At 41.4% G+C, this 27,826-nt stretch overlaps 1 protein-coding gene across 1 annotated transcript in view; it reads left to right on the top strand.

Moving 5' to 3' along the window:
- The first annotated feature begins 1,386 nt into the window (after nt 1-1,386).
- GRIN2A (glutamate ionotropic receptor NMDA type subunit 2A) overlaps nt 1,387-27,826 on the top strand; it is a 264,715-nt gene continuing 238,275 nt past the window's right edge. Inside the window, exons 1-2 of the mRNA XM_044978610.1 lie at nt 1,387-1,477; nt 2,206-2,351. Coding sequence (XP_044834545.1) covers nt 2,346-2,351 — 6 coding nt within the window. The 5' untranslated portion in view covers nt 1,387-1,477; nt 2,206-2,345. The remainder of the gene's footprint in view (nt 1,478-2,205; nt 2,352-27,826) is intronic.

Genomic DNA, 27,826 nt, shown 5'->3' with positions numbered 1-27,826 from the left:
GAGTTGCTTTTAGCAGTTGCAGAAACATATAATTACCAGCTAAATTACATGTTGTTTTTTGTATGACACTAATTATGTGTTCTGTGTAAACTGTGTTGGCAGAAATATCTAAATTGTATGATGAACTGTGATGAGCTTAGCCCCATCACCTGCAAGGTAAGGGTAAATACCTAATTAGTTATGCCTTGCACCTGGGAAGTGGTTGATTAATCGCCTCCTGGCCAGAGGACGTGGAGCAAGGTTGTCTAAGGATCTCAGCTCAAAGTGTAGATCCAGGAGAGAGAGGTGGTAGGGAGAAGGAACTCTCTATAGGAAGGGCTCGGCGGAAGGCCTGTTAGAGCAGGGCTGGCTGTGACCAGGCATCAGAGCTGAAGGAGTAGGGTTAACTCTTGTGGTGGGGCCCTTGCGTGAAAAGGTGCACAAAGGTATGCTGTGTGAGGACCAGGGAACGAGGAAGAAGCCCAGAAAGGGAGAAGGACTTTTTTTGTTGTTGAACCCTGGAAGGCAATCAAACTGTTTTGTGACTTGACGGGCGAGCAGAGCCACAGAATACCCAAGAAGGCAGTACAAAGAAGGGTTTGGCTGGGATGGACTGTTGTGGCTGAGGAAGTGGTTGCCAGAGGGAGTGTGAGAAACAACGCTGCATCTGGGTATGAGGGGCTGCCCTAGCAAAAAGGACATGTGTTTACAAGCACCTCGCTGGGAAGAGAGGGGACCAGTACATTCATCATATGAAAACAGATGAACAATATCAACCTTAAGGAAACTGAATATTAGGCCACTGATGACTGTCAATTTGTTGGATGACCATCTTCATCTTTGGAGGAAAGAAACTAGCTTGCTATTTTTCTGTTGCCTCTTAAGTCCCTGTTCCTTACTTTCTCCACTTAACTGTTCTGACTAGTAAAAATGTATCTGCAAAATGGCTGAAAATTTACCAGAGCTGACCCTAGGCTTGTTAGTCGCTGAGGTTCATATGGATGATTGAATAATGCCCATTATATGGTACATGAGCTGTACCAGGTTTCAAACTATGTAATAAGACTGGTATCAGAGTGTGTGTTGAAAATGGAATAAAAAGGTTTCTACAGGAAAATGAAGAGTTCTGGTTCAGAACACATTTGGCAATTGCTGGCTCAGGAAATTAAAGCTGCCCCTTGGTTGGTAGCAAATCAGTTTGGAGACTACCAAAAAGGAATCGTTAACTAAACTGAGCTGTGCCTCACTGAAAGGGTCTGTCGCAGGCTGGCTGGTCCTTCAAGGGGAGTCAGCTCAACATTGCCTGTGATGATGTAGCAGACAGCCTCCAGCTGATCCTGATGTGGTGACTTAGTTACTATTAGTTACCTCAGCTGTAAAAGGGTCAGGAAGGACTATGTAGCTGGAGAAAGGAGAGCTCTTTTTCTCTAGGCAGGGCCTGGTGAAGGCAGGCTTGAAAGAACCACAGGGAGTTGATCCTGTGGGAGCACTGAGACGGGTACTATAAAAAGTGGGAAGCTGCCAGCATCCCAGGGGAGAAAGAGGCAAGGCAGGCAGGCAGGGTTGCCAATCCTCCTGGTTTCACTGGGAGTGTCCCAGAATCAGGCTCTATCTCCTGGAGACTAATGTAGCCAAACTGGGACACTTAAAAAGCCATAAAAGTCCAGCAGCGCAACAGTGCTAAGGCAGGCTTCCAGCTCTGAGCCCCCTTCTGCACCCAAACTCCCTCCCAGAGCTTGCACCCCCTCCTGTACACCAAACCCATGCCCCAGACTCAGCCCGAAGCCCCCTCCTACACTCTGAACTCCTTGGCCCCAGGCCAGAGCCTTCACCTCCTCCTGCACCTCTGCCCCAGCCTAGTGAAAGTGAGTGAGAGTGGGGGAGAGCAAGCAATGGGGGAATAGAGTGAGCAGAGTAGGGCCTCAGAGAATGGGTGGGGCAGGGTCTCTGAGATGGAGCGGGACAGGGGGCGGAGCAAGAGTGTTTGGGTTTGTGTGATTAGACTGTTGGTTACCCTAAAGGCAGGAGGAAAACCTCCTAGGAAGAACAGCCTCCAAGGGAAAAGCCCTTGGAAGCAATGCTTAGCCGAAGGAACAAAGAACAGCTCTGCAGTCCCTGGGACCAGGGGCAACAGGCAGAGGGACATCAACACAGCCTGCAGTGGGCAGAAGGATTTTCTGTTTGGATGTTGGTATGGATGTTTTAGTTGGACTTTCGTTACCCCAGGAGGGATCTGAACTGGAATGACCTGTCCTGGTTGGAGGGCTGGGCCATGGAAGACATAGCCAGAGACAGGCCATTGCAGGGGCAATGATGCAGTTGGCAGCAGGTGTTGGAGATGAAGACCCCAGGAACACCATGATCTGATGGCAGTGAGTACAACTGCTTACACTGCCCTTCTTATCCACCCAGCTCCAGATCCTCTTTCCCCCAAATAGCTGTTTCCAAGACATATCCTTTTTTCTCTTCATCCCACCCTTTCTACTCTATTCTTGGCTATCCCTTTCTTTCATTTCACTAAAATGGTTTAGTCCTATTCTCCCAAGCCTTTGAAGTCTGTCCCCTGGCCAAGCCAGCTTTCCTTCTGCCTACTGATTCCATTAGCATTTCTTTCAGCATCCTGGAAGGGCGGTAAGCAATTTCCAATGCATGGCCTTAGAGGAATGTATCCGACGGGGAAGTGCCGGGAGTCTCTTGGCTGCCTGAGCATAGGACAAAGGCAGCAGCTTCACCAAAATGAGAAGACTGGATTAGTTGGAGCAAATGAGAAGGCTTCTCTGGGAGGGCAAACCAGATGGAGTTGCACATGTTTGAGTCAAAAGATATTTATATTTGGGGATAGAGGGTGGGGAATTAAAACAAATAGAGGCTTAGGATAAACTCAATAGAGAATTTAGATAGTGGTAAACCCTAAACGGGAATAACTTATAGCAAGAAATCATATGGAAGTTTTATTGTAGAAATAAACCTAAGAAAACCAAAACACACAAATCTATCTCAGAATAAAGCCTTCAGTGCGGACCCTTAGAGTACCTTCTATCCATATTCCTGGCTCTTAAGCTTTTGGGAACCTTTGTAAGCTCCTATTTCATTTCTCCCTGGTATTCTTTGTCATAGTCCCAGCCGTTGTACTGTCTCAGGGCTCTTCTGAATCTTTTGAGGCTTACCTTCATTATCTTTCGGAAGAAGCATTGACTAACTTGTGGCTTACTTCTCCGGCACTAATATATTCTTACTCTCCTTTTTATAGAAGACCTAAAGGTTTTCTAACCATTTCTCCAATTTACAGGACATAATAAGCTTTCTTGCAACCATACCTGTCCTCCTCTATTACAGAGTGCTGTGTATGTTCATTTCAAAATGTTTCTACTATTAGCCTATTTAAGGGGGGGCAGGCTATTAATGTAGCATCTAGGAGCTGTTATTTGAATGTATTTTTATGGTGCCCTTTTTTCCCTTACAACTAAATTCTCAGTTCATAGGATAGGAATTTTGCTTGTTATGTTGGTTTACTTTCAACCTGCTGTTAGGGCTTCAGAGGATTTGATGGCAGAGAAGAATGCTAATTTAAAGAAGAAAAGTTGCTATTCTGGATATCAGACAGGTTGTCATGATTTCCTCTACAATCTCTTATGTCATGCATGAGAATCCAGGTTGAGTATCTTGCCATTTCAGTGATGCAGATATTATCCCAAGCCAGACGCTTACCAGCATTTATTAAATAAAATCCTTGTAAGGTAAGTAGTCATAATCTTACCAGAGTTTACGGACTAAGTATGAATCATGAACTAAATACATGTTAATTTTGGTAGTATGACCTTATGTTTTCTACCACACAGCACGATGATATATGCAGGTCTTCAAAGCAGGGAGTGTGGGAAGACTTTTTATTTCTTATTGTAGGTTCAGTATATTTGTTTCAGGTGACAAGTACAGATTTGTGTGAATTTAATTTCTCACATTGAGTAAAGTCAGCAAGTGAGTTTGCAATGTCTGCTAGCTATGCTCATCTGGTAGTATATATGCTCTCTTCTTCTGTGGTAACAATTTGCAGAGCCTAAAAATAGCACACAAACTCCTCCTTTGCATGCCTGTATCTTAAGACTGGGTAACCTAATATGCTAAAAATCTGATTACCCTGCTTCTCTGTAATTATCTAATACCATTTTGAAAGCATGGGAATTACTGCAACATTTCTAGTGATCTGAGAGTAAGCAAAATGATACTGAATAGTGCTAATGAATTAGGGCAAGTAAAAATAAAATAAAAAATGAGGTTTGAGGAGTACTGCACAGTAGTTTAGAAGTGGAAAAGTAGGGGAGGATGGTGGTCTTTCTCAAGATGTGAAATTAGGTTTTCATACTCTCCACTACTCAAAAAACCAAACACCTTAAAAAGATCTCTGAATTGTTTCAAAATTTAGAATTTTTGGGAAGTGATACAGGGATTATTTATACTGGAAACAGCTGCCAGTTGAGGCATAGGCATCTTTTGGAGGCAAGGGAAATCTTTATACATTTCTTTTACTGTGTGCTTGCTTATGCTGATACTATTTGTTTGTACACAAAGGCATATTCATCACATCTAGGCCTGATTCTCCTCTTCTTTACACCATTGTGACTCTGACGTGGGTGGAGTTAATCATGATTTACACCAGCGTCAGTGATCAGGTCTTATCAGGAGATATATCTGCCAATAATAAAATATCAAGGCCCCATATTGCAATCTGTATTCAAGCAAAAGTCCTATTGCTTTCAATTGGCTTCAGTGAATGCTGCGCCTCAAAAGATTGCAGACTTGTGTGGGGGAAGTGGGAGTGTGGAGAGAGAATCTTTGTTTCCCTCATTACCTTGCACAGTAAGAAAGTGTGGGTGTGAAACACTTTGTGACATCCCAGAAGGGAAACTAACAATCCTCTTGCCTTTTACAGCAAAGGCAGCTACAGTTATCAATATATGAACTGTGCTTCCCTATGCTTAATATTCACAGTTGCCATCAAAGAAGGAGAGGAAGAGGACCCCAAATAGTGATGAGATATTAGCTCATTAAGTACCAAGTAAAGGATAAAATCCCACTCACCTCGGTCACAAGAGTTAGTCCTGTGGGTTTCAGTGTGAATGAAGGGAGCCATGATTAGGCTTTGAGCAAGCTAATGTTAACTGATTTGCAGTATAATCTTTTAAAGACTAAAAATGTTCCTGAATACGTAAGTATAAAGAGGCAGTGCCAATCTGTCTGATAATGCACTGAGTTCGTGCTTCCTGTAAACAGAACTTTAGCAGTGCTCTAGAGACTGCATTAGAGAACATGGCAGCTGTAAGAGCCTGGGATTAGAACATGTTGTGTGAGTGCTAGCTATTAGAATAAGACCTCACTACCTCGAAGAGTAGTCATTAAAGAAATGCTCCAGTATATTAGAAGCTACTATGCTACTGGGGCTACTGTTTTTCAAATGACTGCACAGATCCCCGGTTTTATGTCATTAACGATCTGGCAGTTTTTATAAATTGCTTGTGATAACCGTAATGTCCTGGCCAAACTTCAATTTCATTTTGTAATTAGATTTTGTGGTCTATGGTCTCTTGAAGTTTCAGTTGGATATTGGTCTTCATAACCTGTCATAAAATGCTGCTGTTAAATAGCTCTTCTGTTCCATCCTAGAGGTAGCTGCATTTTAGTGGAACCTAAAGTGTTCCTCTGTACCTGCAAAACCTTTTCCAGAAGGATGCAAAAATGCTTTGAAATAATCAGTGACTACTTAGATTTCTATCACTGATTGTTCTGTATGTGGAATAAGTACAGTAAATTGGTGATTTTCTATATCCAGCAGACAAGTTTGACCAATCCTTTTTCACTGACAAAGCCAAATCCCAAAATGATTTCAGTGAGAGACTTGCCTGAGTAAGGACTTCAAGATTCGGCATAACAAACTGCAGAAACATGCTTATGCAGTAATGTTTGAAGCCTCTGGGTATCCTGGTGTGGAGGTTGAAGATAGATCTGGCTCTGCTGTTCTGGTACTATGAAGCTTACAGACTTGAGTTTTGAAACATTTTCTCCCACTTCTGTTCTATCTCCTGAGGTAATAGCATACAGCATCATGTACTATGGAAGCCTGCAGATGTGGCATTTATAAGCTCAAGGGAAACCCTGTTGTTCTGGGTCTTGAGGTGACCACATATATTTCATCAAGAAAAGCAGACATGAACTGCAGGCTGTATGCCAGTTGTCCAAGGAAGGCTTGTGTCAGCAAATTCAGGACACTTGTTATCATTTAGATTTAACCCAGGTTGATGTGTGTAGGCTTAATGAAATATATGAAGGAAGTTCAAACACAAAACTGCTTTTAGAAGATTCGGTGACATTTTCCTAGTTCCCCTTTCAAAAGGGAAAAAGGAATTTTACAGTTTCCACATTTAGCCTTTTAAAATGCGTGAATCTTCAGTTTTTGCATATTTGATTTCTTTTAATAGAAATATAAATAAATGTTTGAATACAAAGAACAAACATAACAATGAGGTGAATATTATATGTACATCTTCAAGTATATTGCTTTTTAAAAAAAAGCAATATACTTAATGTCAGTCTGTGGTCTTATTAATAGAAGATAAATAATTTATCCTTTCAAAAGAAGGATCTTGTGACTAAAGAACATGTCAGAATGTCCAGGATTCTTTTCTCAGCTTTGTCATGAACTCATGTTCAGTCTGAGGTGGCCTCCTAATATAACCTCAGTTTCTTCAGCTATAGAATTACTCATGTGTGTTTAAAATATCTGTCAGCAGAAATGGACTACTTTCATTTTAAAAGCAGTACTTTTTACTTCTGTCCTTACCCAAGACCTTAACTTTTGGCTTAATCAAATCCTCACCATAAGCAAATGTAACTTTGGCATGTTATTTAAATTGCACAAGGGTCTGGTTTTGACCAAGGATTGAAAGGATTAGCCCAGATTTTAGCAGTTCTATCCTTAACTGGGGAAATAGGATTACAATCTGTATGCTGCCTGTTGTAGTTGCTTATTTTAGTTTTTAAGCATGCACACTGTTTACTAACTGTGGGTCGAAGATTATGAGGGGTTTGCGAGAAAGCAAGTGGAGAGCGATGAAGCATAGTTTTTCCCTAGTGGATTTAATATCTCTGGTTCGAGATGAGTACTTATGAATAAAAACAAATTAAAAAAAAATTGCTCACTTGCAGCAGTGTAATAACTGTTGTTTTATCATCTCCCTACTGATAATATCTGTAGTTTGAAAAAAAACAAGTTAATTTCCCAGTTTGGAAATTTTGTCTTCTAAAATGTCTGGTTTTATACTTTAAATGGTACTCTGGAGGTGCAAAATAATTCTCATTTCTTACCCTGAGTTTGTTAGGACTGGAATCCTGGAGCTCCAGTTCCCGACTCTGCCACTGATTGGCCATCTGACTGCAAGCAAGTCCCTCAGCCTTTCTGTGCCTCAGTTCACATATTTATAAAACATGGATAATGATGCCTGCTGCACATGTGTGTGTTGGAGTATAATTTTGCATTTATGTAAAGAGCTTTGAGAGAACCCCCTGCATAATCCAAGTATTCTTATTTTATTGGTCTGGAAGTCTCCCCAAATCTAGCCATCATATTGGCTAAGGAGGTTATATCTCTGTCGATCTGCTATTAGCAGATCACTAATGACCAAATTTGGCAAATTGAGTGAAATGTAACTTAGGCTTTGGCAAATCTTGAGGGCAAGTGTGCTGAAGAAAATCCAAATATTTGGTCTGATCAGCTTTGGGAATGGTAACATACCCTGGGGTTCTTATGGGAGTACAGCAGACTGCATCTCAAGAGCTGCAGAAAACCCATTCTACTGGTAAACCCATAAAATATATGAGATTACTGCCTCCTAGAGAAGTGTTCATTTTACATTTTAAAATGAGAGCATTTATAAGAGCTTGTGTTTTGGGTACTTTTACCCTTTTTGGAGTTTTAATTCTCTCCTCATACCTCAGGCAGACAGCTGAATCCTCAGGAGAGCGACTCCGAAGGCTTACATCCACGGCTTAAAAAGCTCTTTGCAATATGTCATTTAATTATATTAGGAAAAAAAGGAAACCTGTTAAAACAATGTTTGCACTGTACAGTTGAAAATAGCAATTGCAATATTCAGGAAATTGAGAGAAATTTTGAGTTGTTGTCTCCCCTTGATCTGTACATGTAGCTTTGATGTTAGCGGGACACAGCATCTATGTGTTAAGATTTTAAACCTCTTTTTGGCAAGTTGAGCTTATGACAATATACCCTTAAACAAAACAATCTCAAAACCAAAACCCCTACCTCAAGCAGAGATTTTACTTTTAAAATGAAGAAAGAGCCAGAGGCTGCATAAAGTCTATTAGGGATTTTGCTTATTGTTATTGACTTCATGTGGAAGTTTCTCAGATACTGTGGTGATGGGCAGTACTATCAAACTCCTAAGATATATGAGCCACTGGGGTTTGGCCAGGAATATATGTTCTCCCGCCTCTATAGTTGCTGGTTCAAATAATTCATATCCAATGGCTATTTGATAGCCTGCATGACATGATTTTTGTGGTCTGTCTAGATTGAAGGTGGGCAGGACTTTACATTATCTAGAACATCACAACTGGTATAATGGATCGTCTTGTTTCCAGTCTAGGAGGAGAAAGCAGAGAGAGAATAGGCTTGGAGATGGATATTTAATGTCTGCATTTTTAGTTATTGTAAAGCACCTTGATATAATGGTGATGGCAGTGTGTGTGTATACACGCGCGTGCACACACACCTTCTAGGTTAGGGTCAACCCACCTAGATATCCATCACTTCTCCTGTAGTTGGGCAGATTGGGTGCTGCTTTCTTTGGGGTTTTGAAAGGCAAGACCCATAACATCCAGTTATATAAGTACCCATTACAGGATTTTTTTTTCTTTGTAGCAGTCAGGCAGACGGAAGCCAGATGCATCTCAGTAACATACTCACACCCTTCCAAATGGTGACTCCTTTCCAGTTCCTGGCTGCTACCCAGTTGCCGCCTGACTCGTAATTATTCCACTGCCCTTCCAAAGAAATGCCATCTCAGAATTTCCAAACACTTTGCAAACATTAATACGTGCCTGCTCTTTCCCTTGGCAACACTGAAAAAACAAACTTACCATTTTTGACAATGGAACTCTTGTTGGGTGACTGTGAGAAATCAGAATTTTGCAATTTCTGCTTACAAAACAAACTTAAAATAGCCTGGCATAGAAGCTTTCCTTCCGAGCCGATTAAACTGTTCCCACTTCTGGTGTGGTGGTTTCAAGTGCATACTGCAGCATAGGTGGATCTAATGTATATTAATATATGTGTAACCCTTCTGCCGGGCCGAAACGATAGCAGCAAGGGCCGGGTTCAATACCTAGGGGTCCCTTCCCCACAACATAATGCAAAACCAGCTCGAGCCCCCACCCAGTGACCTGGGAAAATCTTACACACACCCCTGGGCGCCTCAAGGAGGCAATACTTCCCCTCTCGCAAGCACAGACTCTTGGTGTAGCAGAAAAGGTTTAATTACATAAGATAAACAACAACAAGCATTAAATTTGGAAAATACCTTAACTAGAGATCATGGGTCAAACCGTGAGCAAAGACCCACTCCAGCAAATTGGGCCGTGTCCTTCTTTCTGGGCCCTTGAGTCCAGCAACCCCCCAAATCACCCACAGTCCCAAAAGTCCCACAATCCAAAAGTCTCTGTCCCGGGTCAGTGCAGCCCCAGAGTTCAAGAGTCTCTTTGCAGAGGTCCCCCTCCCCAGCCTGGGTAGAAAAGGGGCACCTTACATGGTTCGGGGCCAACTGCCCTGCCTCTTCGTGGGGTTCTGCTTCCACCAGCCGTCCCCGCCACCGCTCAGCTCCGCTGGCTCTGTGGGCTGCTCTGGTCCACCAGCTGTCCTGTGATCTGCTCCGGCCGTCCTCGCGAGCTGCTTGGCTCCACTCACCCAGGGCTGCACAAACTGCTCCACTCCGTTCTGCCAGCTGCTCTGCTCCATGGTATTGCTTCAGGCTCCCCCACTCATAAGCACAGTACTCAGTGCTCTCAGCAAGTTCAGCTCTTTAGTGATTTCAGCTCTTAGTCATTCCAGCTCATAGTAGGGGAGCCCCAGTGCCAGTGAGTTCAGCTCAGTAACCTGTATCTAGATTCTTAAGGGAATCAAACATTAACTCTGACATTCCACAGTGGAGAGAGGCACAGGTGGAACTGGTGCATCTGGCTCACACAAGAAGCCTGCACCACCCAGTACAGATATCTGTCCCCAGCCTCTCTCTTCTCAATGGGTTTTGGAACCCATGTGCCCCATCTAGCAAGTGCTATCCAGCTGACAATGAAACCCCCCATCACAAGACAATTTTGTAGTTCCCCAGTTACCCAATCAGGGTGACAACATTTCATTCCTCCTGCCCCAATAACAACGAAATTGGGGGCTCCCACAGCTGTGAAAGTAACCATCCCATGCTGCTTTGCGGTATGCTAAGTGGGTTGGGAGTGCCCATGCAAATAACCGAAATACCAATGCAACACTTTCCGCACTCCCCATAATTTACCACCAGATGTCAGGGTGGGGCTCATCCTGACTCTGCTTACATATGAATACCAATATGTAATAATGGTATGAACATAGTGACCTTGTAAATTAGGTAAGTTACTGTATAACTGATTATTAAAACTTCTGTGACTCTATGGATCTAACTTATATTGGGGGTAGTAGAATGTTTGTTACATGCTTGCAATTCTTGAATTTAATGAGCATTGTACAGGAAGGTAACATGATGATTTGGTAGATAAAAACATCCCAACAAACAGCTGTGGGGGGGGTGCGGAGAGGGAGAGCAGCAATTACAGCACAATGGTTCACTTCCATGCTCCGGGCCAAAGTGACATAATTAATTACTTTGCCAGACTGGGTGCTTGGAGATCAAAAGAACACTTGAATTACAAAATTCAGAGGGTAGGAAAGGGAGTGAAGGGTTTTCAAGTGCCAGACGCTATCTAGGAGGCCAGGCTGACTCGGACACTATGCAGAGAGAATCTAAAGGAATTGGGCCCTCCCGGATCCAGGGATTGATACACCTTAGGAAATAACTAGATTTGCATGAAGTCTATTTTTATTGTGTTTAGGATTGTGTTTCTCTTAGATGGATGTGCTAAATAAATACTTTACTATAAAGAGGCTCTTTGGTCGCTGATTAGCACTATCCTTTGTGCTGGAGGGAACAACGAATCAGAGCTGAGCCTAAGGCAGACCTGCAAAAGTAATCGTGGTTAGTACTAATCATAGTATTAATCTCTGGATGATTTGAACGTTGGGGGAGGTTTGTGAAGGCTCATATGAGAGGCAGGTGCCTAACTCCCACCAACTTACATTTTGTTGGGCACTTGAGTCCTTTGTACCTTTGAAAAACTCCCCTTTTAACTTTAGCAGTAGACCCAAAGTTGCTGTTTTTACAGCTTTTCCCTAGGGTTGGGTGGTCTCAGGTATGTGGTGAGAGGACATTGAGTAGACGAGGGTACTTGCTACAACAAATATAATCAATAAGAGTTCCCCAGAGTCACTGTAATGGGGAAAGCACTATACTGATATTCTTTCCCCTTACCAGTACCTCAACTTTCCTCTCTGCTGTGGCACAGACTGGAGCATAAGTCTTTTCAGGGTTTTGCTATATTATGCTCTACCTTTGGTGAGACCATCAGACTTCTGTTCTATAGGGTCTTTACTTTTTATTTTTTTCAGAGCCCTTTTTTTGTATTTAAAAAAAGAAATCCAAGGGGAATCTGAACCAAACGAACATGTGTGTGGTATCAGCTCTGATGTGTATCTTGTGTTCATATGTTCCTTTTATAGGAAATGTTGGACAAAAGGAACACTAGAAAAGCCTGATTTATTTTCCTCCCGCCGTGGCTGCCTGAGCAGTAGTAATGTGACATCAGAGATAATCAGCCACTCAACCCTCCCTCCCTCCCTCCAGTTAGTTAGCATACTTGGGGAGAGTCATTATTGTCTTAGTTGTCCTGTCAATGACTGTGTGTGGTAACTAATTTACCTTGGACAGCCATAAACGGTCCTCAGAGGAGCTGTGATGAAAGCAGGCTAGGTTTGGATAAGTGCCTGCTGTGCTCCTTTGGGTTTTTAACTGGGCAAGTTACTCTGTTTCTTTCAAAGGGTAAACATTTGTTACTGCCCTCAAAGGGTTAAATGCAAACAGGATACAAAAATCCAGCTTGCTTCCATGTACATGGTTCATTTGCTGCTTACAAATGTGGGGGCTCAACTCAATTTTCAGTCACATTTTTTTTTTAAAAGCATCATTTGCTGTAGAACTGACATTGCATTAAAATGTTTTGTTTTGAATATAGTTAATTACTTTCCTTATATTGGTCAACATGGCACTGTGTGGTGAAATATGAAGCTTCACAAAGATACAAATGGCAATAATAGTTACATAGAAGACAACTAATATGCATGTGCGCTTTATTTAAATAGCACATATATAAAAGACTTTCTGTTAAAAATGAAGGAAATTGACAAAAAGCTTCATTCAATTTTTGTTATGGTTGTCTCATCAATAAACTAGACCATAAAAAAATTAGGAAACAGAAAGTTAAGGATTGAAAGGTTGCAAAGTCAAGCACTCAAGTTAGGAAATGCCAGAATGAATGTTTCCTGTGAAATCTTAATATGCCCCCTTGCGCATATACATTATGTTATAGCCTTTAATTTCATGATCCCATGTTTGTTTTTTTACATAGGACTCCTTCCTATTCAGTGCACAAGGCAGATCTGCTCAAGGGATGAATTGACAGAGTGGGTGAAGTAATATCTTTTATTGGACCAACTTCTGTAGTGAGAGAGACAAGCTTCTGAGGTACAGAGAGGGCCTTCTCAGGTCTATATTTGCCCTCAGGTCTACCTGAGGAAAAGCTCTGTGTAGCTTGAATGCTTGTGTCGCTCATCAACAGAAGTTGATCCAATAAAAGATATCACCTCACCCACTTTTGTCTCTGATATCCTGGGAATTTCATGGCTACAACAACATCGGGTACTAGGGATGAATTGGCATTATCTAGGAAGTCTCTTATCTGTAGGAACCCTGCCTTGTTTGTTGAGTCTAGGTTTGTAGTGACTGAGGCAGGGGATTGCAGGAAGAAAAGGATTTGTCTTGTGGTTAGGGCAGTTGAATGCCCCTCCCTTTCCCCCCGGAGACTTGGACTTCATCCCTACCTCTGCTACTGAGTTTCTATGTGGTGCTGGACAAGTCACATATACCATCCGTTTCACAGGTAGTAACTTCTACAAGCAATTACAAGGAAGCCAAATTCCTAGTAGTCGCCTTTTTCAGTGGGGTGAGGGAGTCTGCAGCCTAATCCAGTAAAACTAGCCATTGCCCTGGAATGCAGTCCTTACAGCTGGCCCTTCTGCTCCTTGCACGGATCCACTGCAGAGTTCTTCAGTCTTCAGCCCCCCCCTTCCCCGTCCTATTTATAAACTTCCCCCTTCCCACCGAGTTACCAGAGTTTCCATTCTTAGCGTGACTCTAGGCGGGTCCTGCCAGGCTGCTTGCCCATCGTGGAAATCGCCCAAGTAACTTCAATGGGTTAATGAGCCCACCTAGTACCTACCTTATTTCTGGATGATTTCAGCCCATCCAGCAGAGTGACCTCACTTGACTCTGGCAAGTCTGTAAGCATGGAGTCTCCCAAAACATTAACTGTGTATTCTCCCCACTCTTACTCTCATTCACACCAGAAAGGCTCTATTGCAAACCTGTGCATTGCATCACCACACCTTACTCCAGGTCTTGCTGGAGTAAGATTTTTATCTTTGAGGTAAACATGGAGAATTTGTTTCTATTTCTTTACTGGTAAACAATGCTCAGTAACAAATAAAGATGAGGGAATCCATCTCAGAATCCCTAAGAAATCCTGTACAGATTCAAGCTGTGTAGGCATATGTTGCTAGTACCTGAAAAGCACTGCTCCATATTCAGAACATGTGAGTAATTACAGCAGGATGTTGGCAGGGAGGAATATAAAAAAAATCATTATGGTGCATTATTTGTTTGCAGTTCTACTCAGCAGCGATAAAAGGACTAAAATGCTGTTCTTACAGAAATGGCATATCTTCCAAAAATAGACTTTTTAAAAGAATGACCTAAATCTTTACTGCTAATGTATTGTGCTTGAGAGTAAAGCTGCAATGGTGTGCTAATGAATGCTATGTACAGTCTGCAGCACATGGCTAGAATTACCTATAAATAACTTTGTGCTTTAGAAATGGCTGAACAGTGAATCGGATGAAATGCTATTTCAAAGTGACCATGCCTCGTTTCGCTAGTCCTTCCCTGGAGCGATTCAGGCTCTTCCAGAACTTCATTAATATTGGTATTAGCATAATCTATTTGGCTCTGCCAGCTGTTTTCTTTTTCAGGGACCCACAGAAGCCAATTATTTTGTCTTAATGTTCTTATTAATGAAGATCTGACACTATATGCACCTTCCCTTCCATGTAAATGTGGAGGACCATGGGAAAAAAAACTTTTGAATCACCCCCGCCCCCGATCTTAGGTTACATTTTTACTGTAAAATATTTTTTGTGAATTAGATTCACAGCATTTGGTCATGTAACGTTTAGAAGCTAGGGAGATATTCCAGTATAGAGCAGCTCCTTTAGGGTGTGGGTCTGTTTGGGAAGTGGCGCTATTATCTTTGCAATGGGAGGAAAATAAGGAGGATGGATGGAATTGGGGTAACAGGAAAAGTGGCTCATTTTGAACAATGGAATCAATCCAGATATAGTATTATACTACATGTCCTACATACATGCTCAGTATATTAGTGTATAAGGCAGAATGCAGGGTCTGAAGATGTTAGAGAAGTTCTGAAGTGTCTTCTCCAGGTACAAACTGACTGTGGAGCATTCTTTTAAGGATAAAGTCATAACCTATGTTGAATTAACACTACATACGTCCACTGGCTGTCTCTTCTGCACTTGCACTTCTCCCACCTCACATCAAAGCTGGGGGGTAGGATAGAAGATGTGGGGTCATTAACTTCTGAAAGATTTTCTACCTTGCTCTGATGGAAATGTGGTACAAAAAGATGCTTCTTGACAGCTCTGCCCCCAGCCCTGAACCCCATCTTTGTGTTCAAGTGCAGGCTGTCTGGTGAGATGCTAGTGAGGAAGGGTGAAAGATTGTTTGTTGTATTAGCTTCATTCCGTCACCAATGAAACTGAAATGTCTGTGGTATTTCTGCTTCATGTTTTTCCCCCCTGCACCATGTCTACAATCGGTCTCTGATTTTTCCCATAAGTAAAATGTTAGTCCCAGATGGTAATTGTCTGTCTGTCCTGTGATGCTATAAGACTCTAGTATCCTCTGATAAACATGCAAATCTAAAGGATTTTTCTTTCTCCAGTTCATCTAACAAGCTGCATTTCTTACTTTGTGGCACTCATCAACCTTTTCAGCTTTGTTTTCTCCACAATACTGCCCCCTTTCATGCTGTAACTGTCCCACTCTGTTCCAAAACAAACCCAGCATCAGATCCAGGCAGAGCCTGATAATTTGTTTTAAAATTAAGTTGTCTTGTACATCCCTCTCCTCAAGGACAAGCAGCTGATCTAATCTGACTGGCGCATAAAAATCCTGGCTGCATCAACTGACTAGCCATGTCCAGCCTGAGGCTGAAAACAGGAAGTAGCCCTCCACCTCAGTTCACTTGTACATGCCTCTGAAAGGCAGCTATGCCCCATACTGTGTGTCTTTGGGAGAATTCATCCTGTGCTTTCCAAAGTGCAGTCTGAAGTGTGACCAGATGGAGCGCCAGAAATATTTAACCCAGCAGCAAGCTGTGCAAGCAAATCATATATTCCTTTTCTCATTCAGAGGCGTTCCCAAAGAAATTGAGGTGGACAGGCAGTTTTAATTTTTAGCCAAAGGTTGAGCATGCTGGCCCAGTCAGAGCCCAATTTTCAAACTTGATGGTTGAAAGTTAGACACCTAAATATTCCTTTTGGGCATCTAAGTAATCATATTGACACCCAGAGCAGCCCTTAAATACCTTCTCTAGGGACCTAAGCATCAACATCTATGGGGTACTTGAATTTGGGCACTCAACTACACACTGTAGGTCTCAAAATTTGAATATGGGTGATATCTTTCCTTGTTATACTACTATTAGCACAGAGCTGAGTGTGTTGGTTGGCTCCCCTTTACTTTGGCAAAGGATGGAATGCTAGAATCAGAAGGTTCTGGCATGTTCTTTGACAGATTTGGGCAGTTGGAGCAGGAATCCTTCTCTTGGGAAGGGAGGGGCAAGAAAGAGGCAATGAAAAGGCAAATAGAAAGCATGGTGAAGTGTGAAAGGAACATTGTGAGGAGGAGGGAAGGATAAGGTCAGGAAAGAACAAACCAAAAAAAAAAAATCAAGAAGAAGGTAAAAAAAAAATGACTGAAATCCATGAGGAAGCATGTGACCTTCTAGTTATACACCTTCAGAACAGTGGGTGATGAAGAATTCAAGATGCTAAGTGGCCTGGTTCTTTCTTTAAAGAGACCCTGTTTCCCCTTAAGTAATTTTTCTTGTATCTGAGTCATAATTAGCTAGTTCTGGTAAATGGGCTTGAAGGGTAGTATTGCTGTAATGAGGTATTTATGTAACATAGTGTGATCTTACAAGGTTGCATCCATGATTCTCAGTAGAGTGCACTTTGGGTTATCCTTAGTTACTGATCCACCCAGGCATCTGAAGTTCAGCTCAGCAGCTTGTCTAGGGCACAATAAATACGTTACCATATATCTCAGCTGTAGTTTTGGTCTTGGAATACTAGATATTTTTCTTATTTTTTAAAAAAAAATTTCTTGTACATTCAGTGTTTTCAGAGTCTTCTGTCATAAGTTGACTGTGGTCCTCCAGAACTGTGGTGTTTAATTTTGTAATAAGCTCTTCTGACAAGAGCCAGGGATATTTTCTGATCTTCTTAGTTAATGCTTAGCCTTCAGGAAACATCCAGCAATTCTCTAGCTAAAAAAACTTTCTCTGAATCTGATTTGGAGTATGTTTAAAAACTCATACTCAACATTGCATTCATACCCAGTTTTGCATCTGGCTCAGAAGACTGTCCAGAGAAATAAGGGCTAAGATTTGGAACTGAAGGTGCCAAAATCTTGAGACCTGTTCTTTCAAAAATTGGGCCCCAAATGGGCTGGAGTCTTGTGATAACAGCTGTTTTTGTCACATTTGGATACACAAAACTACAACCAGAATACAGGTCATTTCTGCTTCTGGCTCTGACCCAGAAAGAAAATGTGAATCTGGATTCTGATAATTGAGACTGATCAGTAACACACTCTTAAACTCGAAGGTGTTAGGTTCTAGTCTGGACCCATCTCCAATCTGTTTACTGTTGTTTATCTCCATATTTAATCTTTACAAAGACATCAGATATTTATAGACCTATTGACTTTTTTGCTTTGTTATATAGTGGATCATGTAAAATGTTGCTCATAAAAAGTGGGTTCAATACATTAGTGTGGGTAGGTGTAATGGACCACTTTCATCTCTGGATCAATTTTAATGAAGTGTCTAACTCCCATTGAAATTCAATAGGATTTTGGAACCTAATTTCCTTAAACTCTTCTGAAAGTCCTAGCCTAAATTTTTTGCTTTTGGGTTCTACACCCACTAACTCTCAGGTAGGTCTGATACAGAGATAATGTCATTTTCTCAAAAAAGCATAAAAATAAGAGACTGATTTCCAAGGTTATTTTTAAAACTAAGTTATCAACTTCTGCTTGTAAACAACTTTTTGGGAAAATTCACACGAAAGGCAAATGTAAAGCAGCCTTCTGAGAAGCAGCCACAGGTGTTGCTCTGCAGTGTAACAGATAGTAAAACATTGTATCTAGACAAGTTCTCCAATACATTAACTAAATTTCATCTTCGCCATGACAAACTGATATATCCCTTGTATCATTCAAGGTTGTTGGGCCAAAAAAAAATTGATTGCCTTGATAAAGGGTCTCTGAACTGCAGATGAGATCACAACATCCTCAAAATTCAGGGGAGCATAAGCATCCAGATATGGGCCTGATTTTTTCACCCCAGTCCCATCTTTGTCAGGAACCTTGTAATCCTATGTGTACATCACAAGCCATCATCTCCAATGTCATTTCTTGCTAGTATTAACCTTTCCATCTTTTGTTTCTTTGCTATGTAGATAGAATTACCTTCTGACCCCTTGATGTGGTCACTCCAGAACAGAACTGAAACTCACTTTTGGAACATTGTGGAAAGTTTGCATTATCATTAGCTATAGTTTGTGTATTCTGTTCAGGGAGTCTTTGCTTTCCAGAGGATATCAATCTTGCACCTTTTGGCCACAATGAAATTCATTTAACAAAAGGAAAAATAAGCATGGGCAGGAAAAAATGCATCTTTGCAAATTACATGGGTGGAGATGGTGGTGGCAGCATGATTTATGTAGAACTTGTTGTAGCATGCTCCCATCATTGTGTTTAATAAACTTTATATGGGGAAAAATCACTCACTCCCCACCCCAGAGGGGAGTTCTGTCACATTGCAGTGTTATCAAAATCCATTTATTATTAGCTACTAAAGGAGTTTCCTGCTCTCTAATGTTTTGTGCTAAAGAGAGAGGCTCCGGCAAGCACACAGATTTGGAAGACAAAGCAGAAAACAAGTTTTACAGTAACTGGAGACTATTTTTCCCTGTGACATGTTGGGTGTCAGTATCCTTTCAGTTATGGGTAGTGTACAGACAAACCTCTCTTTTCCACTACCACACCAAAAATACCAACCAAAACTATCCATGGGCAAGAAAATGCTTCCCTTTTACACCGTATGGCCCAGTGTTATGAAAGACTCAGAAGTCGTCTGGGATTAGTTCAATTATAATGTTCATTCTTCTTTACCTTGACTTCTTGTTGTTGTCTTTCTTTCTCAGTACATATGCAGTTATGGAAAACGAAATTTGTGAAAGATTTTTTTACCATTGACACAAGCTAGTGGGACAAACCAACCTGTATAGAGATAGCTGCCCTCCACACAGCAGTAATGATATTGTGAGCTGTAGTGTTACTAGCCTCTACTTTGAAAATATTATTGCATTTTAAAAAATGAGGCAGAGTGTTTTTTAAATTACCCACCTGTGCATGCTGTATAGGAGAGAAGTCATACAGAACTTGCAGCCCTGAATGATGCTCACATGGAGGGTGCTGGTTACTCCTTTACAGTTGGTATGTTTATCTCAGTGACAATCACTTGTGAAAGGCCATGTGTGAATGTAATTTCACCTATATTTTGTGCTTTGCTACCCTGCATGATACAATATAGTGAACCTATGGTTTGGAGAGAGGCTGCTTATACCACCTGTGCCATTAGCAAACAATTAACTGATCAAGCAGTATAGTGCACTGAACACTCCCACCCATTAGTACTAATGCACTGACCAAACTTGGCATTACAAGAGGCCATTGCAGCTTTATATTCTAATACCTTTATGAGGGGGGAAGAGTAGGGTACAGGAGAAGCCGCAGGCTAAAGAATCTGAATCAGAGGGAGGAGGAGCAGCGTGCTTTGCATTCTGAAACAGTTAACCCTTCTCCAAAGGCTCTTAGCAAAAGCAAACCAAGTGGGCGGAAGCAATAGTAAATATGTACAAAATTACAAGTGATACAACAAACACATTTCTGCACAGATTTTTACTCCTTTTCACAAATTGTTCAACTCTCTTAGAGAAATAAAACCCCAACATAGGCAAAGTGAGCTCAACAGGGAGAATCCTGTAAGAAATCAGTCATTGTGCAAAGCGAGCTGTAAAACTAGTATGCTACTAGAACAAAATGCTTTTTCATCCAAAAATATGACTATTAGATGGCCTGTCTGTCTCATTACTAAGGCCTGGTACAGAAGCCTTTCTGTTACATTTGCTAGACAGCGTTAAGTGTCCTGATAATTTGGCCTGTCAAGTAAAAGCTCAGATGGTTGTACTGGATAAACCTGTGGGGAGATACTCAGTTATGAAACAAATCAATGTGTATCACATGCAAGAGTCTGTCAAGAAAAATGAGCAACACTAGACACTTTCTTAAATACATAATTACATCTTCCATACACTTCTGTATCATGGAGTGAATAGTTAGTGTGTTGTAGTCACAAACCCCGCAACTTGTTTTTTATGATAATTTAATATGAAATATGCATTGTTTAATAGAGTTCTTTTATAAAGCATGTTCACAAATAGATTATAATACATATGTAAATTGTACTTTCCACGTTAAGTGGTGTTTCCTCTGTCAGATTTTAAAAGGAATGGAGAACATGAGCATGGATCACACTCATATAAAGCACTGTTAAAAGCATTAGAAAAACTGGAGAAGGATGACAGTGCCAACTATCCCACCATATATGGCATTTTACACGTGCAGAGAAAATACTCTAATACAACATCTTTAAGTACTTTTCCTATTTATGTATGGTTATAAGCATACATGGGTTTCAAAAGACATAATCCCTATCCAGTTTAGTTTGCAACTACCTCTTCAGGTGCATGAAGGGATTGCTTCCTTTCCTCCAGAATAAGGGATTATTAACTCATCACATTCCTTTTCAAGAAAGCTGCTTGCTTTCCTCCTCCAGATTGGGAATAATTTCAGGATCCCCATCTTGGTGCTTCCTCCTGCATTCTTCTCAAATAGGTTCAAATACAGCTGTACTTCTTCCTCTAACAGAAAAGGAATAAGAGGCAGGATCCCAGCAAACCAAGTTTTGGTTCTCCTTGTGGCAATGAGAAGGATTCCCTGTTGGCATGACAGTGTCAACAAAATTTAAATAAGGCAGCAAAGCCTTTAACCAGTTCTGCCTCTTAGCTCCAGTGCAGTAAGTTCCCAGTACTCACTGGCCAGCATGGAGGACATATCAGCACGTCCATGTGTTCTTCAAATTTTTTTAGCTCAACAGTTCCTGCCCACCCTACACTTTATAGCTTGTGTCTTACTGAGTCACAGCTGAAGACCCTTTCTTGCAAACCTGATGGCTCCAGTACAGTGATTTATCCCCTTCACTGCCCACACAGATACAGGGTGCATACATCATGTCACAGGGAAACAGTTTAGATGTGGAGATGAAGGCACCATTGTAGGAATGCTTCATGTTAGAAATAAGTTTAAAGGAGAGATTTGGAAAAGAGAGACTTCTTTTCTTTTTGGCTTTAAGTTTGCACTAGACCTGGAACATGGTAATCGTTCCAGAAACCTCAGATCAAGGAAATAGAAAGACTTGGGATTTACCAATGTGCATGTTCACGGTTATGAGTAGTATTGGAGGGTGGTAAATTATGAATGTAAGTTTTGGTGCTCCCCTGATTAGTGAACTAGTGATTAGATACCAGCTGTACAGCATTTCTTGAAGGATTTTGCATTTGAGTTCTTATAGGGATGCATTTCTGCTATTAGAACATAGCAGCACTATCTGTTTTCCTTGTTAACGTTTATTTCCAGTGACTCAAATCAATGACATGCAAAAATGCATATCATAACTATAGTAACTATGTCTTCAGCATAATTGCTTTATTTTAGTAAAGAGAGCATGAACAGGATGTGCCTGGTTAGAACTTGCCTTTGAAGTTAAATCTGGTAACTTTTATTACTTTAAATAATCCTCTGATTTTCCCCCCCCCGGATTAATTTCATATTGTACCTTGTAAAAGTTAATTTGTCAGACCCCTCTTGCGCACACAGAGCTTAATAGGAAGATCTTGTCAGAGGAACTGTATGGAATGGGGACATTCCCCTAAGATGTGGCATGAATGTATTGCTCCTTCACTTCTTTTGTGTTTAAATTATCTTGCCTTTTAAATGTTACTTTTGTGTTTCTGGTAGCTTATGTAGAAGCATGTGTTGTAGGATGCAGCATGGAAAAAATAAGCACTGTCTGGAACTTCTGGAACCAGGGACCAGAAAAAGATGCCACAATCAAGTGTTGTGAAGATCTGTTCCTATCCGTCACAGCGAGGATCACCTGGAAGCTGTGTTCTGAAGCAGAATGCTAGAATGCAGGAAGCTTTAAAATCTGTTTCTATGATGCCAAAAGAGTCAAAGACCGAAGTCTTTTCCAAATCAGGCTATTCTACACTGCGTCCTTGACAATGATGCTGCTGGGCTGCTACAGCAGTGCCGCTGTAAGGCGTGCAGTGTAGTCGCTCTTTGTTGGCAGGAGAGAGCTCTCCTGCCAACAAAATAAAACCACTCCCGAGGGCTGGTAGCTTTGTTGGTGGGAGAGTGTCTCCCACCAACAAAACACTGTCCAAACTAGTGCTTTTTGTTGGTCAGGGGTGTGAAAAAGTTTTACCAACTGAAAGTACAGTGTAGACATACGCTATGTCAAGTCATCCTATATCTGTGATCTGTCACTGAGAGCTTAACTAATCATGGAGTTAGCGATGCCTCAGGCTTATTTTATTACTTCCAACACCCCTATATAACCCCCCGCCCCGCTGAATTCCTTTTTTTTGCTTTAGCTATTGTGGTTCTCTTGAATTATATTTTGAAATCTGCTCTCTGCTTGATATCCAAATGTTACAGCCAGGCAACTTACTTGCTCTAGGAAGTACTATTTGCCTACATATAATTTGAAACCCTGAGTGATCATATTGATCAAATATGATATATATATAAAATAGAGAATGCCTTAGTTCTGTTTAATTTCCAAGGGGTACATTTAAAGAATGCAGTAAGTTTATAATGTACCTCATTTAAACTAATCAGGTAGTTCTAAATGTTGATATTTTGTAACTTTACAAATATTGATGATAATCAGACAATTTCATATGGTTAGAAAGGAACACCTTTTGAGGAATCAGTACTTTATTCAGAGGTCAGAACTAGAATTAATCAGGATCTTCCAGGATTTCCTGTGCCAATCAATGAAGCAGTTTATACTTGTATTTTATACTTGCAGTATATACTTGTACAGTATTATTGTATTGAAGGATGTTTTATAACTAGCACTCCTGATTGTGAAAACTTCTTTTTTTAAATGACAACTTAGGTTCTGAAGCAGGACCCTGAAACATCTTTCTGCTCACTGAAAAGTCATGTATCGGATCAACTGTAATATGTTACCGCAACAATTTAATCGTCTCCCTGGCTTATCCTAATCACTTGTGTGCTCATGAGTCCAGTATCCTAACTGCATATGGTAGCAGTTAGAGTCTTGATATTCCTGTTCTAGGGATGTATAACTTGGCTTTAATTGGCTCCATGGTGAAACACTAGAATCTCAGAATTACGAATACCAGAGTTAAGAACTAACCGGTCCACCACACACCTCATTTGGAACCAGAAGTATGCAATCAGGCAGCAGAGACATCCCCCCCCCCCGCCAACCAAAAACAAGTATAAGACTGTGTTAAACATAAACCTTTCCCTTTTTTAGTAATTTTTAAAAAGATTTGACAAGATAAGGAAACTTTCTGTGCTTTTTTCATTAAAATGAAGATGGTTACAAGTGGCATTTTTCTTCTGCATAGTAAAGTTTCAAAGTTGTATTAAGTCAATGTTCAGTTGTTCTTTCAAAAGTTTACAACTGTAATGTTTTGTTTGGTGTTACAAACATTTCAGAGTGACAAACAACCTCCATTCCTTAGGTGTTCGTAACTCTTGAGGTTCTACTGTATCTCTACTGTACCTCACCAGCAACTGCACACCGCACCATAGCAACTCTAGCTCAGGAACCAACCCATGCAACAAACCTCAATGCCAACTCTGCCCACATATCTACACCAGCAACACCATCACAGGACCTAACCAGATCAGCCACACCATCACCGGTTCATTCACCTGCACGTCCACCAATGTAATATATGCCATCATATGCCAGCAATGCCCCTCTGCTATGTACATCGGCCAAACTGGACAGTCTCTAAGGAAAAGGATAAATGGACACAAATCAGACATTAGGAATGGCAATATACAAAAACCTGTAGGAGAACACTTCAACCTCCCTGGCTACACAATAGCAGATTTTAAGGTGGCCATCCTACAGCAAAAAAACTTTAGGACCAGACTTCAAAGAGAAACTTCTGAGCTCCAGTTCATCTGCAAATTTAACACCATCAGCTCAGGATTAAACAAAGACTGTGAATGGCTTGCCAATTACAGAACCAGTTTCTCCTCCCTTGGTTTTCACACCTCAGCTGCTGGAACAGGGCCTCATCCTCCCTGATTGATCTAACCTCATTATCTCTAGCTTGCTTCTTGCTTGCTTATATATACACCTGCCCCTGGAAATTTCCACTGCTTGCATCCGAAGAAGTGGGTATTCACCCACGAAAGCTCATGCTGCAAAACGTCTGTTAGTCTATAAGGTGCCACAGGATTCTTTGCTGCTTCTACTGTACCTCTGTCACCACCGGTCCTTCCAGAATGACTTCTCCCTTAGAAAAATGCAGAATGCATCTATTAGGGACAGTTGATTGATTCAATCTATTTTTATAACTTCTTTGGTGGTAGCAGCTCTTCCTGTTATAGTCATAGCAGTCAATGGACACACAGTAGGAAGCTGTGAAAGCTGGACTGCTGCTTCTAGCACAATTGGTCTGATTTGCTGGCCTCATGTTGATGAACATACCCTTGAACAGTTGTAGCTCTCAGGGTGAAGGACCCCAGTGTAGATCATAGAATGTCAGGGTGGGAAGGGACCTCAGGAGGTCATCTAGACCAACCCCCTGCTCAAAGCAGGACTGATTCACAGACAGATTTTTGCCCACTCAAGGATTGAACTCATAACCATGAGTTTAGCAGGCCAATGCTCAAACCACTGAGCTATCCCTCCCCTAGATATTCTCCTCCAGTGTTATATAGGGAAATGCCTGCATCTTAGTTTTGGGGATGGTGCTTAAAAAGTAGGGGAGGATAAATCTTCCATCTCCAGAGGTGTGGTTGAAACTCACACTACCATTGTGTTAGTCAGTGTTCCAACCCTTAGTGCCCCTATTCTGTATTAACACTTTACACTTCCTCATGATTTTATAGCTGGAGGAGAGATTTCCTGGGTGAGAGAGTATGGGTGACCGACCATACCACAAACAGCAAAATTCTCATTGCTGACTACCATCTATGTGCAGTAGGAAGGGAGTAATGATTATGACAGAGACTGTGATCACTGGTTTTCACTTCAAATTTTAACAAACACAATGTGCCCACCACATATCGGTTACACAGTAACATCTGGGGTCATCATGAGATATTGAACGTTTTACTCCTCAGCCACTTTTCGTATCCGTCCCATATTCGTTACCACCCATAGCCTGCAGTTCAGTGCTGTACAGTATTAGAAATCAGTCAAGTGGGCAGATATCAGCATCAGAACTGCCTCATGTTGGCAGTCTCAGTGGAGGGCAAAGACCGGATGGACCATGGAGACTGAATTACCCACATCTGTAATGTGGGTCCTTCCAGGTCAATGTTGAAGCACATTGGATTTTAGCTCTTCTGGCTGTTAATCTGCACGATCATTAGTGTTGGGGGTTTTGTTTGTTTGTTTGTTTAAATTGACTATACTTAGTGCTTGTAAAAGGTGCCAAACTGGCAGCCCTGGAGATTGAAGCCTTATAAGTGCCGCCCTGGGCCTCATTCCTGAACTGGAGGGCAACCCCTCAAATGATGAGGAAAGGGTAGTAATTTAATCAAACTCTTGTTACTCATAAGCTCTTCTAAATGAATGTCCTCCTCTCCTGACTGTGTGGATGAATGCAGCCCCTGCAGCATGTTTCTCTGCACTGTGTGTGCACTGCATGCGTGGCTCTCATTTATAGAACACACTGTAGTGGAATCTAGTTAATGAATGCTGCCTAAAGGTACAACAAACAGGGGTTGTCACCTAGAAGGAGTTAATTATCTGGTTATGCATTTGCAGTGCACTAGTTGCTGGGATGCTTGCCAGCTTGGGTCATGGGTCTAAAACAAAATAAGGTCAATCGTGTACATCCAAGAATGTAATTTATCAGAACCTCGATCTGAGCAGAGCTGTCTCCCTAGGTCCAGCAAATCCTGAGACACGCATGACACTTCATTAAAATTTTAATAAAACTTCATATCACACCAAGTGGGGAGCTATGCTACACCATTCCTCAAGCCTCCAATCACCCTGTGTGCCACAGATACATTCATCCTCCCCCCTCCAGTCTATCCTTTCATCTAACACCTCAAAGGCTCCTTGCCTCCAGGCTTCTCTTCCCAACTGCAGCAGTAGCATCTTTCCTCCCCTTTCCTCTTCCTGCCAGATGGAGCAGCTTGCTGCTGTTGCAGGAGACGTGAGCGCTACTATAAAAGAGGTTCTAACCACACTCTTGTCTAAAAATCAATCCTGTTGGGACAATTCAACCTCAGGCCATACTTTTGTTTTCAGACCCAGCTCACATGAAATCCAGAATCATGGGCATACTTCCACAGAAACTGCTGTCTGTCACATTATAGCATCTTTAAAAATATATAAATAGTCTTTAATTTGTGGTTCAAATTACCTGCAGAGCCTATTTGATAATTATTTATGTATCTCAGGGGATCCCTCTCTGCATTAATGTGGCACTTAAAATGATGACAAAGTATACCAAAAGGTAAATGTTTACCTTGAACAGAAATTCCCATGATTAACTAGTGTAAATCTAATAAGGAGCAGCAAGATTTGCCTATTGGAAACATGCTTAATATTTCAAGGAAAGGCAAAGCAAATTCTCAGTAAGATTTTGGATTTGCTTAAGTTTGCAATCTATTACAAAAGCCGAAGAATAGAGCCTCGGGGTTAGTAAACTTTTTGCAACTTCTCGGTCAGTACATTATGTTTACTGGATACAGCATCTTCCATCTCTTAAGGGCCTAACATGCTTTAAACCCTATATACTGACTATGAACCACTTCATCCATTATTGAGATGCAGCCTTCTCACTGGTATGCAGCAGCTCTTTAAATGACCCAGCAACATTATGCTTTCCTGACAGTGTGGTAGTCTGGAGCAGTGGTAGCTCTTCCAAAGCTAAGATTGCACCTTGCTATAAATTACAAACCTAACTTTGGCCCCCTCTAAAATCGCCCTGTAAAAGCTTTTAGCTTCACATTTATGCCAACAGACACGTTACCAAATTTGAAGTATTCAGTCAAGCAGTTTAAGATACAGGACACGGAAGATGTTTAAATCAGACTTATATTGTTGTAATGATTTTCTTGCTACATTCTAGCAACTGTGCCATATCTGAGAAACTTTAAAGGAGTTTGCTTTTAAAGACCTTTGAGAGATGACGCACAGGATACAATGAGGCATTATTCAGTGCTCAATTAGGACTTTCAGAATGGAACTACAGAATCTAGCAAACACTTCATGCTCACCTGGGACTCTGGTTCTTAAGAAATTTGTGAGGCTCCTAAGATGTCTGCAGACCAGTTTTCCAACTCCAGCGGTTTTCCTTCTGAAATTGATATAGTCTGCAAGATGGAGAGAACCACTGGATGTAGGGAAGAGGCTCCCTCTAGAAAACCTACATGTTCTTGTGGGATCTAAGTTCAGCAGGTCCCTGCTGTAGTTTTAGGCACCTTCAGGACTTAAAAGTTCTACATGGTACATACAGAGTTTTTTTTTTACTACAGCCCAAGTTCCCCACTCTTCACTCCCTGGCTTTGCTACTCTGCAGGCACTCTGGCCTATGAAGACTTAAAGGCTGCGTGAAACAGCAAGAACAGGATCCAGGAGGGCCTTACGTGGCATTCATGAAACCACCCCAGCTACTCCTGTCTCCCTTCAG

This window comes from Mauremys mutica, chromosome 11, assembly GCF_020497125.1.
Source record: "Mauremys mutica isolate MM-2020 ecotype Southern chromosome 11, ASM2049712v1, whole genome shotgun sequence".
Classification (NCBI taxonomy): domain Eukaryota; kingdom Metazoa; phylum Chordata; order Testudines; family Geoemydidae; genus Mauremys; species Mauremys mutica.
This window is presented reverse-complemented; position numbering and strand designations above follow the sequence as displayed.